At 33.0% G+C, this 15,769-nt stretch overlaps 3 protein-coding genes across 6 annotated transcripts; 1 reads left to right on the top strand and 2 right to left on the bottom strand.

Annotated features, from left to right (window-relative positions):
• Positions 1-248: 248 nt before the first annotated feature.
• LOC123680481 (eukaryotic translation initiation factor 1A, X-chromosomal) lies at positions 249-922 on the bottom strand. The gene has a single exon (XM_045618401.1). It carries the CDS (start codon positions 788-790, stop codon positions 344-346), a length of 447 nt encoding a protein of 148 aa, XP_045474357.1. The 5' UTR covers positions 791-922; the 3' UTR covers positions 249-343.
• A 101-nt stretch (positions 923-1,023) lies between these two features.
• LOC123680478 (fibroblast growth factor receptor substrate 2) lies at positions 1,024-11,878 on the bottom strand. Of its 4 annotated transcripts, none has more exons than XM_045618398.1 (3): positions 11,678-11,878; positions 10,052-11,235; positions 1,024-1,224 (listed from the first exon to the last, which is right to left on the bottom strand). In XM_045618398.1, exons 1-2 carry the CDS (start codon positions 11,688-11,690, stop codon positions 10,070-10,072), a joined length of 1,179 nt encoding a protein of 392 aa, XP_045474354.1. In that variant the 5' UTR covers positions 11,691-11,878; the 3' UTR covers positions 1,024-1,224; positions 10,052-10,069. The 4 variants fall into 4 exon arrangements, with proteins under 4 accessions (XP_045474354.1, XP_045474353.1, XP_045474352.1 ...); XM_045618397.1 differs by lacking the exon at positions 1,024-1,224 and adding an exon at positions 6,817-7,940; XM_045618396.1 differs by lacking the exon at positions 1,024-1,224 and having other exon boundaries at positions 6,817-11,235.
• Positions 1,433-4,092, top strand: LOC123680477 (brahma-associated protein of 60 kDa). Its single transcript, XM_045618394.1, has 7 exons — positions 1,433-1,689; positions 1,799-1,968; positions 2,038-2,319; positions 2,375-2,573; positions 2,688-3,062; positions 3,123-3,329; positions 3,789-4,092. Exons 1-7 carry the CDS (start codon positions 1,573-1,575, stop codon positions 3,942-3,944), a joined length of 1,506 nt encoding a protein of 501 aa, XP_045474350.1. The 5' UTR covers positions 1,433-1,572; the 3' UTR covers positions 3,945-4,092.
• Positions 11,879-15,769: the final 3,891 nt, after the last annotated feature.

Genomic DNA, 15,769 nt, shown 5'->3' with positions numbered 1-15,769 from the left:
ACTTTCACTTCTATGATGTTATTTCCTACAAAATTCACATTTTGATTTATTTGGGTCCTAACATGTGTAAGTGAATTAATTGGCAAAAATAATAACCAACATGTTTATTGGAAATAAAACCAATCAAAATTCTCACTTAAAACTATAAATAATGGATTTGTAAACAGCACTGATGATTTAAATGATTCTTACCTAAATTTCAAAATTAATTTTGTACACAATTGTTAGGTATACAATAAAGAATAAAACAAATCTTATTATTTAATTCAACATTATTTCCAAACAAACTCAGCAGGTAGATGATAAGTTACAGCTATGTTTGTCTTTACATTAAAATGTTTTATTAGATTCCATCAACTGGATCTGCTTCATCCCCTGAACTAATATCATCTCCAAATTCAATATCTTCATCCAATCCTTCTTCAACAAAAGTAACAGTTTCATTTATCCTAACGGATTCAGGGAATTCGCCGTATGTCTTGAGATTTCTAGCTTCATCTGAGGTGTATTTGAGAATAACATCAGCCTTGGCATCTTGGTAGTCACGAAGGCCTATGAGGATAATATCACCCTGATTGATCCAGACCTTTTTCCGGAGTTTCCCTCGAATATGACACAATCTTTTCGTACCATCAAAGCACATGGCTTCTAATCTACCATTTCCTAACATCTTTGTTACTTGGGCATATTCTTGACCATCCTCTTTGAATACCAACTCACGTTTTTCGGTTTCATTTTCATTCTTTCCTCTCCTCCTGTTTTTACCTCCTTTTCCCTTATTCTTAGGCATGTTGCTTGATCAGATGATTAATTTCACTAACTTTTCACCAAAATTTGAAGAGATTTATATCTTTTAATAACTGTGTAACTCAATTGCAGTTTTGCATATTCTGAGTTACTGTGAACAAGAAATTGCAAATGTCCTGTCAAAAATGTCATCAGTGGTTTCAGTGGCACTACAGAATATTATTCTTGTGCACATTACATACGAACATTATTTAAACATATTATTTAATACAATTATTGCAATTTATAATTTATTAAATATTTTTTAGGTTTAACAGAAACTAAAAAGCTATTGTATGTAAATTACAGTGAAATATCTTTGGGATGTATGTAGGCAACAGCGGTTCATCTAGGAGACATGAGTGTAAAGTCTGAATTATTTGCATTTTGTGTAGTCTAAATCAAAGCGCTTCCAGCGGAGTAGTCGACGTTCTTCATCTGTAATAACAAGAGTTATAGTATTGGCTATTGAAAGATTGTGTTTGAATAAGATATTTTACCTTTCATTGCCTAAGGTTGAAAATTTTTCATTGGTGAAAATAGGCTGAATGCCGGAGTATACACATTTAACACATTGCCGATAAAATATGCACCTCTATGGTCTGATAATTGGTTGACAAATAATGACATTTCTATCTGACAGACAAATCTGACAAATAGCTTGGCGTTTGTTGAATAAGTTGACAAGTCTGAATGTTTTGTATTCAGTGAAATAATTAATTTGGATTTTTTGATCGCTTTTTCTGTTGATATAATATTGAGATTGTTGATCAGTGTTCAACCAAGATGGCTCAGAGGTTTCCCGGACCTGCCCCGTCGCAGGTTCCAGGAGGTCCTTCACCACAAAGGTATCCTCCTCAGCAAGCTCCAGGAATGAGACCGTATGGAGCACAAAATTTTCCGGTTAGTTAGATCTATGAAGATTTCGTACTGAGAAATTTTAACACAGTTTGAGTACATTATTTCATTCATTTTATGAGAAAATGTATGTAATTTTTTTTATATATTTTAGCAAAGGGCTAGTGGTTATAATACTCCTCCTCCTAATATGGGTACTAGTGGAGGTGGTTTGATACAACGTCCCCAACAAGCACCCTATTCACCCATGAGAGGTGGAAGTATGCAGAATCAACAGGCTGGTAAAAGACCAGCCGATAATAGGAATCCAATGCAACAAAAAGGGTAAATTAAAAAATATTTCGATTTGTTATCAGAGATATATATTTGAATTTTCTATTTGTTAATTCTTAGGGCCGATTATAACCATGGGACTAGTAAGAAAAAGAAGAAATTAGCTGATAAAATTTTACCACAAAAAGTAAGAGATTTAGTGCCCGAGAGTCAAGCTTATATGGATTTGTTAGCCTTTGAAAGGAAATTAGATGCTACCATTATGAGGAAAAGGTTGGATATTCAAGAAGCACTTAAAAGGCCTATGAAACAAAAGAGGAAGTTGAGAATTTTCATTTCTAACACATTCTATCCTGCTAAAGAACCTTGTACTGACGCTCCTGAAGGATCCGGCCAGGAAGGGTTTGTTTTCATAGTTATATCTTTAAATGAAAAACTAATATTATTTTTATTCTAGGAGTGTAGCTTCTTGGGAACTGAGAGTTGAAGGGCGATTACTAGATGATTCAAAAAATGACCCTAACAAAGTTAAAAGAAAGTTTTCCTCATTTTTCAAATCTTTAGTAATTGAATTAGACAAAGATTTGTATGGACCTGATAATCACTTAGTAGAATGGCATAGAACTTTAACTACTCAAGAAACTGATGGTTTTCAGGTAATGGCTTATATGGCTGAGATGCTTTTTTCAAGTGGGGAAATTTCAAAAATATCTTTGATTTTCACGTATTATTTCATATTGGATTAGAGTAAATTAAAAATTTGATTTCAGGTGAAGAGACCAGGTGATAAAAATGTGAGATGTACCATCTTGCTTCTTCTAGATTATCAACCGTTACAATTCAAATTAGATCCTCGTCTAGCTAGACTTCTTGGAGTTCATACCCAAACTCGGCCGGTGATCATATCAGCTCTTTGGCAGTATATAAAGACACATAGATTGCAGGATGCTCATGAAAGAGAATATATAGTTTGTGACAAATATTTGGAACAAATATTTGGTTGTCCAAAAATGAAGTTTGCTGAAATACCACAGCGACTTAATCCTCTTCTTCATCCTCCAGATCCAATCGTTATCAATCACGTTATTTCAGTGGAAGGTGGAGCCGAAAGCAAGCAAACTGCGTGTTACGATATTGATGTGGAGGTACTCAAATTTCACCGAAAAGTCTGATGTTGATTATAATCTCTATATTTATATTTTTAGGTTGATGATACATTGAAAACACAAATGAACAATTTCTTATTAAGTACAGCGAGCCAACAAGAGATCCAAGGACTGGATACAAAAATTCATGAAACAGTGGATACTATAAATCAATTGAAAACCAATCGAGAATTCTTTTTGAGTTTCGCAAAGGATCCACAGCAATTTATTCACAAATGGATTGTGTCTCAAACCAGAGATCTGAAGGTAAGTTCTTGTTATTCTATATGACTATTATTTGTTTTATTATCTTTCCTAATATTCTGGAGACTTCTTTATCATAAAATCGAGGTTGAATATCAAAATAAAAAAAAAAATCTGTTGAAAAGTGGAACATCTTATTGGAAAACCCTTGATTTTTAAAATCCAATAGTTTTGGAGTTAAAAATTTGTCTTTCTTTTGATTATGAACTTCTCTACCTTGTTTACTCAACACATTCTAGTGGCTATGTGTTTCAAGGGCTTGACCTGTGTTCTAGTGGATAAAGGTGTAATTCCGAAGAGGTTGAATCTCTTTTCTTATTTTATAAGTGGATTTTCATTGAAAAATTATTAGATATCCAATATTCATTGATATATGAGGAAATTATTACAAAATGGTCTAAAATTTGAGGTGTTTTTCAGTTTTTATTCAATAGACGACTAACTCAATTAAATTATTTCCAGGCAATGACGGATGTAGTAGGTAATCCGGAGGAAGAGAGACGGTCAGATTTCTTCTATCAACCGTGGGCTCAAGAAGCAGTGTGCCGCTACTTCTATACAAAAGTTCAACAAAAGAGAGCTGAACTGGAGCAAGCTCTTGGCATTCGTAACAATTAATGTTTTATATAACTGATATTTTGACAGTATTTGTGTTATTAGTTGATATTGTGTACTTCCTTATTCATAAGAACACAACAAGCATACATATTATGGTTTTGTAAAAATTTTATTGTAGAAATTTTAATTGCTTCAAATAGAATTCGAATTTGAAATAAAAAAATAAAAAATAAATTTGTTGGTATTCTTTCTGAAAACTAATTTTCAATTACACCATTTGATTTTTATTATTAGCTCAGTGATAGTGGTCATTTTATCAGTATGAAACAAAATGTACCATACCAATTGTTTCCGTAATATTAATTATTGGTTTGATTTGGATCATTATGACCACCTTTGTGCACTAGATTGGTCTGAAGATCGCCAGTTGAAAAGCATCTTAAAGTCATCTGGACACGTCGTGAGAGTGTGAGTATTAAGTTAGTTCGAAAATTATATAGATTCGATGAAAAACGCTTAAGAGTTACCGCAACACCAATTTAGGGACAAAGAGAACAATATCAATTCAATACTCATGATTTACCTTTTGGAATATACATCTGTCGCGTCATTTATATACAGGGTGTATCACAGTTGATGATACGTTTACGGAGAACGGGAAGCACGAATTCACTGAAAAGTTGGATTTTTAGACAAGAACAACTGCTCTGTCGATCTGAAATTTTTTCAGTGCTGCGGTGTTGCCGCACATGTCAAAAAGTAGTAGGTACTTTGTTATTTAAAATGGCACGCCCTGTATATTATTGCATTTTTTAATTCATCGTAGTAGCATGATTATTCTGGTATCACTCTCTCATACTCATCTTCAGCGGTTTCTGAGTAATTAAATGATTTCCTCTTTTTTTGTGCAAAACATAGTTTCCATACTAAAAATCTTAGGAAGCTTTTCGGATGCAGATTGCCAAGATTCTATGCATCATGTACGTGTTTCGAAATACGCTTCTAATTATACAGGGTCATTCAAAATTTTATGAGTTACCGAGACCTACAAAAATGATTGGAAGAGCATTTTTTCAAATGGAATGCCTCTATATATTTTGAGAATTACTGATAAAGAATTAAATTTCCTTCTAAATGATCATATTTCTATATATGGATGCAATTTCTTTTCAAAAACACAGCATGGCTATTTGAGAGGTAGATTGATTCAAACAGCCATATTTGATTTGACAAAGGCGATAGTGGACTTAATAGAAAAAAATAAGTTAGCTTTAGCAATATTTTTGGACCTTTCTGAAGCTTATGACTAAATCAAGAACAATTATTGAAGAAACTAAAAGATCATGGGATAAGGGGACAAGCTCTCAATTGGATAGGATCATACTTGAGTGATAGGAAACACAAAGTAAAAATAGTCAAAGGAGGTAATACTATAGTATCGTCAGTTTTAGCAAAGTGTTCTGGGGCCTCTTCTGTGTCTGGTGTTTCTGAATGATTTGGAGGATATTGTGGAGGAAGAAAATTAATGGCTGGTCAACTTCGTTGATTATACTAACCTACTCACAGGAGCTATGACGAAAAAGGTTAAGTTGAAGGCAGGTTCAGATTTTTTTCATTAGAGCTAAAAACTGGTTCGATTCAAATCAGTTGCTCTTCAATACTGAGAAAACAAAACTGATGGTATTTAGTACAGTAAGATGTAATAAAATAAAACCTGAAGAAATTAAATTTAATAATTTAACTTGTATAGAAACTTATTGCTTCTAATTCGAAAATCTTACAATCTTGGTATAGGATAGGAATATCATTTGGAAGGAAATATAATTCTTTCTTAGTAAATCTCAAAATTTACAGGCATTCCATTTGAAAAAATGCACTTTCAACCGTTTTTTTAGGTCTCGGTAACTCATCGAATTTCGAATGACCTTGTATAATTAGAAGCGTATTTTGAAACACGTACATGATGCATACGATCTTGGCAATCTGCGTCCGAAATTTCAACTTCCTAAGAATTTTAGTATGGAAGTTATGGATGTCCAATCAAAGCTATGTTTTGCACAAAAAAAGAGGAAATCATTATTCAGAAACCGCTGAAGATGAGTATGAGAGAATGATACCAAATTAATCATGTTACTACGATGAATTGAAAAATGCAATAATATACAGGGTGTTTGAAATAACAAAGTACCTACTTATTTTTGACATAAGCGGCAAGACCGGAGGACTGAAAATATTTCAGATCGATAAAGCAGTTGTTCTGGTCTAGAAACCAAATTTTTAATGAATTTTTGCATTCTGTTCTCTGTAAACGTCTAACGTACCATCGACCGTGATACACCCTGTATATATATTCTACAAGCGAGGAAAACTCGGAAGAGGTCATCATAGTCAGCCGTCTGCAGAAATTGCAAAAGCTGGCCTGTATATTATTGGTGTTGGGGAAGCTATGCATACAACTACTTTCTACAGGTGAATTATAGCCTGCTAGAAGCAATAAAAATATCTTGCAATGGGAAGCTCCGACTCAAATCTCTTGGCAAAACCATTGGTGACTGTTTCAGTGCAATAAGGCTCATTGAGCCGAAACTACTTCAATTCAAAATAATAATAGTCTATTAAAACGAAATTGGTTGATATCGTCCAAGATATACAAAGGGACATCTTCAACATAAGTTAAAAAGTTAGGTATTTGGTTATAGCTCATTAAATTGATAATATTCAAATACTTTGAAATACAGTCCGCTGCCTCTTTCTTGCTCACTACCTTTTAAGCAAATCTGATAATTTCTGGTTCCAATTCAGGCAAGATTAAATCAGTTCATATGTTTGAGCAATTAGTACATAATGTCACCATGTCCCTGCAAGCTGAAGGAATGAAGAGATATTTCAACCTCAGCTATAATAAGGGGTAGGTTACATGAAAATATTGATATGTATGTAAAATATTTATTAAAAATTAAATATGTGTAATAATATACTTCACTAATAGCACAAGATATGGGTAACATACTTAAATAATACATCTTTTTTTATATATACACAATCTCAGAATTTTCAACAATTATCTTTGGCATTTTGTATAATTTTAAAAAAATCTCTGGTCATAAATCATTTCTTAGTTAATAAGGTGACAGCATTTTTCAAATCTCTAACTCTCTACTTCAACATTATTCTAAGGCAAATGTATGAAGAAAAACATTTCAACCTCTTTTGTACGTTATATGCTCAGAAAGTTCCATTTATGAAAACATTTGTTCATTCAAATGAAGATCTGTTACTCGTAAGTTTCATACAGAAAAAATATATAAGTTTCAAATATGGAAATAGGTTTCAATAATCGGATTCATTGCTTCAAAAGGATGGTTTGATGAGTGAATGGAAAATAATGAGAATTGAAGAAGAAGCAAATATAAATTCTTAGAGATTGTTTTTTCAGAAACATTCTTTCATCTGAATTGTGTTGTATTTTGAGAAAAATTGATACAAATGGAAAAAAAATTTTTCTAACTATCCACGAAATATTGCAAGGTATATATAAACAATTATAGTAACAATATAAACAATTATATTTTTCAAATATTGAACTGTTTCAGCTGTTACTAATGGGTAGTTGATCAGGATTAAAACAAGTTTTATACTTTTTACGTTTTTACTACTTTTGGTAGTAAAAACACAAAATGTATAAAACCTGTTCTGAATTATATTTTTAATATTTCTGTACATTAAAAGACAGATCGATGTGGTGCATGCATTTCAATATCTTTTTCAAATTTCAATATATATTGAAAACTTTCTCATACCTTGTTTGTAAAAAATCAATATAAACAAATCTGAAAAATCAACAATACAAGATCATCATCTTCTTGAAAGAAAAAACGAAATTCTGAGATAAAATTTCATATCAAATCTACCTATATCAATCCATATTCATGACAAACAATGACCACCAACCATTCACTGCAAGCAACCACATACAATATAACATTTGTAACATTCTAACAATGAATAAATCCAACTTGGTTGATACACAGGCATAAAAATATGTCGATGAGAATACTGAAACAACATTTATATTAAATCAACATCACTTTTTTTCTATACAATTTGTTTCAAGGCTATACTATTCATGGTTAAATCAAATTTCAAATTATTTCGATGTGTTATTGGGAAGCCCTTAAATTATATTCAGTTTCACAAAATAAAATTGAAATTGTACCAGAGCCTAGACAACTCCCAACTCTTACAAGCTCAAAGCTTCTGAGACGTCTTATAGAGGCCTAGGAGTTGGAACAGAAAACATTGAACATATTCGCTCCAATGTATAATTAACAAAATTCAAGTACTTCTATCAAAATAGAATAACTGAACAAAATTTTTTTGGATACGGATGTGTTATGAAAAAGATAAATATTATTGATTCAAGGATTTATCTTGCTAATCAAAAAGAAAATATTTTGCATTGAGTTCCTGAGTAAATATTCATCAAACATATGAGATCAGGAAGTTTGCTTGTGCTTGAGAAAACAAAAACTGTCAAACATCATTTTTCAATATTTTTTTGATTAATCAGCTTATAATTTCACCCAATCTTTTTAAACATATTTACAATATTTCTATTGAAATCTCTCAATTCAATTAAATGATGGCTGTTTTTGTGGTATATCCAATAACACAAATGAGTCAGGCATCAGATTATATCGATATATTCAGGTAGGAGAAAACTATTTCAAATTCTTCATAATTTTCATTAACTCAAATTTGGATACTCTTTATTAGAAGAAATATTATCTGTTTTTCTAAATCTATTTTTCTCTATAAATACCTTGGTTATTTTTGTATTCTAGATATGTAATTTAAATCTGTTCATGAACAGAAGTTCGTTACATTGTTGGTTAAACTTAAAATCTTCAGAAATTTGTAACTTGAAAAATAGTATAATTGGAATTATACATAAACGATATTACATCATGGTTTACCAAACAGGAACTGAAAGTTTGTGTAAAATCGGAGAAATCCTAGCTGTTAATGTTCAGTCATAATATCAGTCAGGAATACAAAACTATTTCTATAAATACTTGAATATACAGGTTTGGAAAAAACATTAGGAAAGGTAGGATATTCAACATTATTCCAGAGAACAATCAAATATCTGGTATGATATCGAATAAACGAGTGTTCTTCTTCAATGGCAGAGTGGGGATGGTCACAGGAGGTGAAAATGAGAACTTAGGTTCTTTTTGGCCAGAACTGGTTTGAAGATAAAATAAATCCTACCAAAGTAATGAATATAAAGAAAAACAAAAGCAACCTATAAAAAATGCGGAATTGAGGGTCGACAAATTAAAATAAATGTTCAAATAATCCACCTCGTTCAGCCAAATTTATTATAAATTGAATTTTTTCCTTCACACTAAACATTTTGATTTATAAGGAATCTACTTTATTTTCAACCGATGTGGTATCACAACTCATCCCATGTTTGGGGACCCACAGCTCAGCCCTGTGACCATCCCCACTTCGCCATTGAAAAAGAACACTTGTTTATTTGATATCATACAACGCAATTTTTTGATTATTGTTGCACTGTTCTCTGGAACAATGTTGAATATTCTATTAATTAAGAAGGTCTTCTAGTTCATTTGGGCCACCAATAACTAATAAACCAAGAAAAGCCAGAAATGGTGGCCTAAAAAAAAAAAAACCAGAAACCAAAAAACAAAACTTGGATAAAATGACATATTAGGAAAAATCAAAATTTCCTTTATTATTTCAATGAAAAGCTTGACTAACCTCTCCTATTTTTTTTAAATGACAAATGGTTTTATATAGAATACTCATTTTTCCATATCTACATTCAACATTTATGACAAATTTTTCAAGAATTTAGTTTTGGTAGAGTAACCATATTGTTTATAAAAAAAGGAGAGATATATAAACGCTTCGAACTGGCTTCTTATTGAATCATTTTGATCAATCTTTTTGAAACCCTTCTGTCAAGGTTTAAAAAAAAGTATCCAAATACGAGTCAAATGAAATTTTCCTCAGTTCAACTGAACTGAGTTTCAGTGTGCGTTAACACAAGGCGATTAAATCACTTAATCGACCCTCCATATTGAACATAAGTGTCACCAAATTAAATAAGTTCAATTAATAATAAAATCACGAACCTTACACTTTCGATGTATTCAGTCACTCAAGGAGGTGCTAGTTCGTGTAACGACATCACTGATTGAAGAATTATGCCTTGTTTTTCTGACACCTTCCTCAACATCCATAGTGGGATTAGTAGACTGGGAGAGAGCATTTGTTCTATAGAAGTCAATTACTGCATAACTTTCTTTCGTCTTCGTGGGACTTTCTGGGGGAACTTGAGGTACAATTGTCTCATCTTTCGTGTCAAAATCAAGTTTAGCATAGTTGACTTTTCTTGTATTCAAATAAATATTAGCAGGTTGATGTAAACTATTTGGTACATGGTTAAGACTAGATCTGAATGTTCGTAGCTGCTCCATATCTTTGGCATCTATATTGGCATAGCAATGTTTATTTTCATCTTCATGACTATCAGATTTTAATTGTTGATCTGGAATTTCTTTGGTTGGGTTCGGTAACACTTCTTTGGTATCTATATTCATATATACGTGGCACACAGATTCTTGCACAAAAGGATCGGTATTACTTAAAGCAGGTTCTACACCAAAATTTGCATAATTTGGTTGTGTTTCACTACTTTCAAGAGCACTTGTATTGGTATACGAGAAAGAACTATTGGAAATTAGGCTACCACGCTTATTATTATTATGCTCTAGAGGATTTTCTACATTAGGTGTAGATGAAACTGCAGGAGGACTTATAGGCCCAGATGCTGTTACTGAGCCAGGTCTAACCGCCGGGTAGCTTCTTAGCGTATGTACATTTGGTGCAGTTAATGGAGTTAAATAACCTTCAGGTTGAATTTGGGACGGCATACGGCGAGTTACAGGTGGTCCAATGCCACTCAAGAAATCACTGTTTATGTTTGAATCATCTCCAGCATTTCTGGAGATATTTTGTTGCACAATATTGAATAATTGTTCGGCTCTCTTACATTGAAAAGCATATATTCCTTCTCCAGTTGGACATCGTCTCCCGCATTCAAAAGTGAATATTTCCTGATCAAATCCATATTTTCTCAATGTACGTAATGGCCAAATAAGAGGTGTTCTTCCCTTTTGATGCAATATCAATTCGGATTCAGTAATTTCTAATTGTCCAGGACTTACAAGCTCTCTATCATCATTCACATTTGTGACTTGAAATAGGTTGGGGTGTATATCGTTAATATCTTGTTTGCCGCTCACACACCCCATAGCTGAAAAATAATAGACGATTCAATTCACCAGCACTCAAAAAATCAAATCACATAATTGCTTTGGCAAATATATGGTTCAATCAACCCAATAATCTCAACTTTTTGGCTATAAAGATGTTCTAAAGGAAAGTTCAGATATTTAATCATAGAGGCTGTTAAATAAGTTGTTACTCAAAATGAATGAGTTATAGATAATCAACTCAAAATTACCTCTTTTCCAAACAAGATAATTTAAAGTGCATCGTCAATTTTATCTAATCAAGTATTGAAACTACGTTTTTCTATACTTCCTCAGCTCTGAATTACATATTGATTCACCAGACAAATTTCTATTAAAGTAGTAGGTAAATATATTACCCAAAACAAACGAAAACAAATAACGAGTCCCCTGGAATTTACCGAACCAGGGATTCAAGGTTAAATTCCATTGTTGTGTACTTACCTATCAATCGCATACGAATCTTAAGCAGTAAACATTTTTCTAACAGGAAGTATTTCCGAATTCACATTTTGGAATTCAGTGAGAATTCTATCAATACTTCGATGTAATGATACTACCTCAGCTCTAAAATAAAAAACATCTTTAGGTAGCTGTATCAATTTAACTCCATTAAGCCATAACAACTGAAATTTAAATGACGTTTCTGTTCTACGATTCGACCTCTAAAAATAGATTTCAGACGTGTATTGTTGTTAGCCTAAATCTGTATCTCATGGGGCAAGATTTCTCAAATGAAATAAAAGCAGCTCCGCTAAAAAATATCTTGTTCTTATAAATATAATTAGTTGAAAACATCAGAATATTGAATGAATCATATATTTTTCCTATTGTTTTCATTGATTACTTTCAAGTTAAATTTTATCAATAGAAAAAGGACGAAGGACATCCACAGTCCACTTACAAATGTTTAATAGCAATAACTCATACAAAAATGAATCGATAAAATGCTGAAAGATTCATTGTTCTTATTGCTTGAGTATTACAGAAAGCGACCATCTGCTCTTTCAAAAAAGAGTCGTTTATTCTGTCCGCCATCAGGCTAACCATAAATATCTGGACATTTTGATTGAAAAATTCCATATTTTTCAGATATTATCCACTTTAATTCAGTATAATTTATGGCATGAACCCACAGACTCTGGCATCGTATAATTAAATCGAGAGGAAGCAGGTACACATTACCAGTAGCAATTTTATGTTATTAGGCAAGAATTCTTCAAATTACGGCTGCTGTGCTGTGGTGATTTAGTTTAACCGCCAATGCTAAACGTTGGAACATTTTTGTTTATCCTTTTTGGTGTTTACGGGAGGCATTTTCCAGATAGCTGCTGTTGAAACAAGAAGGGAGATGTTCTAAAAACATGTCAGATGTTTTTGCCCTCTTGAAAATGTTTGTCTTCATTCAAGGTAGATACATGGGAACACGACTGATAGTTTTTTTTGAGTTTTGTGAATTTTCGGTGAAAAACATTGCGAATTTTACTTAGATACACATTAAGTGGTTCATTATTTCCTCAAATCTGACCTAATCATACCGAAACAAATATTTATTACCATATTAAGGGTAGAAATATATTTTTTCTATTTGATGGCTTGAGTTTTAGCCTTTGAAATGTATGAACTAGGTTTTAAAGGTAGGAAAAAAAACGTAACCCGATATCCATCCCGAATTTCAGTCGTGTTCCCATAATTTTTTACAAAAACTTTATCAATGTGGTCAACTACAGACCTTAGGTTACAATAGGGATATTGAAGCTGTTTGCAGACTGAAATTGTGGCTGAGAATATGTTAGCAAATAAACAAAGACACAATATATGTAATTTCACAAGCAAGCATATATGGAAAGACCATGCTTTAGCTTTTGAAGATGTCTCAATAGCTGGACTTATGCTAAGACTTTCTAGTGTTTAAATAATAGTCCTTAAGATCTCTTTGGACTTGAGCAAAATGTTGTGATTCTCCACCCATCTGGTTTCGTATATGGCTGTTGAAGTTTCCCATTTGGGATTAGGATTGGGAAAATTCAATTTTATGGAGGATTGCAATACAGCTGAGCTCTTTGGAGAGTTTCTACCAAATGGGACTTTGCAGGAGTGACAAGGAAGGGAAACTACAAGGAATTGTATCTGTGTCCATCCACTTTATGGAAGATTTTGCCGAAGGATCTTGGTTTGCTTGCTTACAAAATCCAACTCGTGAATTGAAGCCAAACGATCATCAAGTAGGGCGTAGATTCCTCTAATGGGCCCAAAATTAGATTGCCGTTGTTCCCGATTTTCATAAGCGAATTTTGTTCAGCGATGAAGCGCACTTCTGGTTGAATGGCTACGTCAACAAACAAAACTACCGCATTTGGAGTGAAACTAATCCTCAAGTGTATGTCGAAACACCGTTATATCCAGAAAAACTGACTGTTTGGTGCGCTTTATGGGCTGGTGGAATCATTGGTCCGTACTTATTCAAAAACGATGATGGCTAGAACGTTACAGTCAATGGTGATCGGTATAGAGCCATGATTACTAACTTTTTCATTCCTGAATTGAACAACCATGTTGTCCAGGAGCTGTGGTTCCAACAAGACGGCGCAAGATATCACACAGCTCGTGCCACAATCGATTTATTGAAAGACACGTTTGGTGACCGACTAATTTCACGTTTTGGACCTGTGAATTGGCCTCCAAGATCTTGTGATTTAACACCGCTAGACTACTTTCTGTGGGGCTATGTAAAGTCATTGGTCTATGCGGATAAGTCACAAACTCTTGACCATTTGGAAGACAACATTCGCCGTGTTATTGCCGATATACGGCCACAAATGTTGGAAAAAGTCATCGAAAATTGGACGTCCAGATTGGACTACATTAGTGCCAGCCATGGCGGTCATATGCCAGAAATCATATTTAAAATGGAATTAGTTATAATTCATGAAATGTATAGTTATCCAAACATTGAATTTTAGTTTCTTTCTGTGTTTTCCGGAAGTCACAAGTATAGACTACTCCACGCAGTTATAAAATGCGGTTTTTCCTCATTTAAAGTTCTTCCTCGATAACTCTTGAAGTATTCATTTTAGGTATACAGTTTGCTCGAGTAAACCCCCCTTATTTGTTTTACGTAGAATCGATTAAAATAATAAAAAATATAGCTTCTAATTTGAAAAAATCTTGAGTTTTGATGAATTTGAGTTGTTCAAGTTCATGATATTCTTATAAACTCCCTGTACATTTTTGATCCAAACTGCAAAAATATTCAAAAACATGAGTACCTGTCGCCACCATTTTTTTCATAAGAATCCCATTAACTCATGAACCGTTGAGTTTATACCCAAGGTATGGTATATAGCTGAAATTTTCATCAAAAGAGCTATCTGATTATGCAATAATATACTGGGTGTGCCATTTAAAATCACGGAGGTACATGAGGTATGACCTGTATGTGATAATAAGGAAGTAGTAGTCTGTTTTCGGTATAACCAGAAGTTGTAGAGATCTGAAAATATTTTAGGGTTAAAGATTATTGGCTCAAACCTCAACATGTGAATTTTCAGCACGAAATTATGGTTAGTTTTCCATAAATATGCCATCGCGGTGAATCACCCTGTATAATCCTTTCACATGTCTAGTACTGGTAAGATTCTTCATCTCCAGCTGTTGTTATTACTTCTTCAGTAAAACTGGTACAGTAATTTTACCATCCTCTGCTCACATGACAACTCAAGTTGATTCATTTCATCATAGCAATAATTTTCAACTCCGCAATGTTTTTCATACCGCAATTTTTCAACAGCAATCAGCAAATATAAACCATTCACAATTGATCTAGCCTTGTTGTCGTGACTTATCTATATTGGAAAATGATCGTGTCAATTCAATGGCACTTATTGAAATTTATGTTCCACCTGCCCAGAGCGTTTCTTTTTTTGTCCCCTCTTATATGCGTGTTCTTTGCGATTCATTAAGTCCAAGCTGATACTTTGAATGGAGGACCATTGGCTGCTCTTTTATTTTTTACTGCAATCAGAGCTATTAATTATCGCAAGGTCTGAGACAACTGGTATCTTGAAATTTACTTTGTGTTATCAATATTTGTTGTGGTTATTTCGCACCTTTGACGTTAATAAATGCTGTGAAGGCTCGGTGGAATGCAATAAGATCTGGAATGAACGGGAAAACTTTGTATTCAGATCAAGGAAAAAATTTTCGAAATGATTTATTTGAAATTTCCTCGATCGATGTAACGGTTGTGCTTAATTCTTTTAATCAATAATCTATTAACGATTCGCAGGAATCATGTACCTACAGGAAGTTATAACATACATAGTTGCCTTTCGGTGGAACTTTTTGGTTTTTTGGTTTCCAGAAAAAATTCTGGAAGCTTGCAACTTAAAGAGTTTTCCAATAAGATGTATCATTTTGTTATTAAGAGTATATTTCAAGGCAAATCAATGGATGTTTATTTCATTGCGAAAAGGATGGTATGCATAGGGATTCATCAAGCCAAGTAGCTTGACATTTTAACCTACTACTTGACTT

Source organism: Harmonia axyridis, chromosome 5 (genome assembly GCF_914767665.1).
Source record: "Harmonia axyridis chromosome 5, icHarAxyr1.1, whole genome shotgun sequence".
NCBI classification, from domain to species: Eukaryota; Metazoa; Arthropoda; class Insecta; order Coleoptera; family Coccinellidae; genus Harmonia; species Harmonia axyridis.
This window is presented reverse-complemented; position numbering and strand designations above follow the sequence as displayed.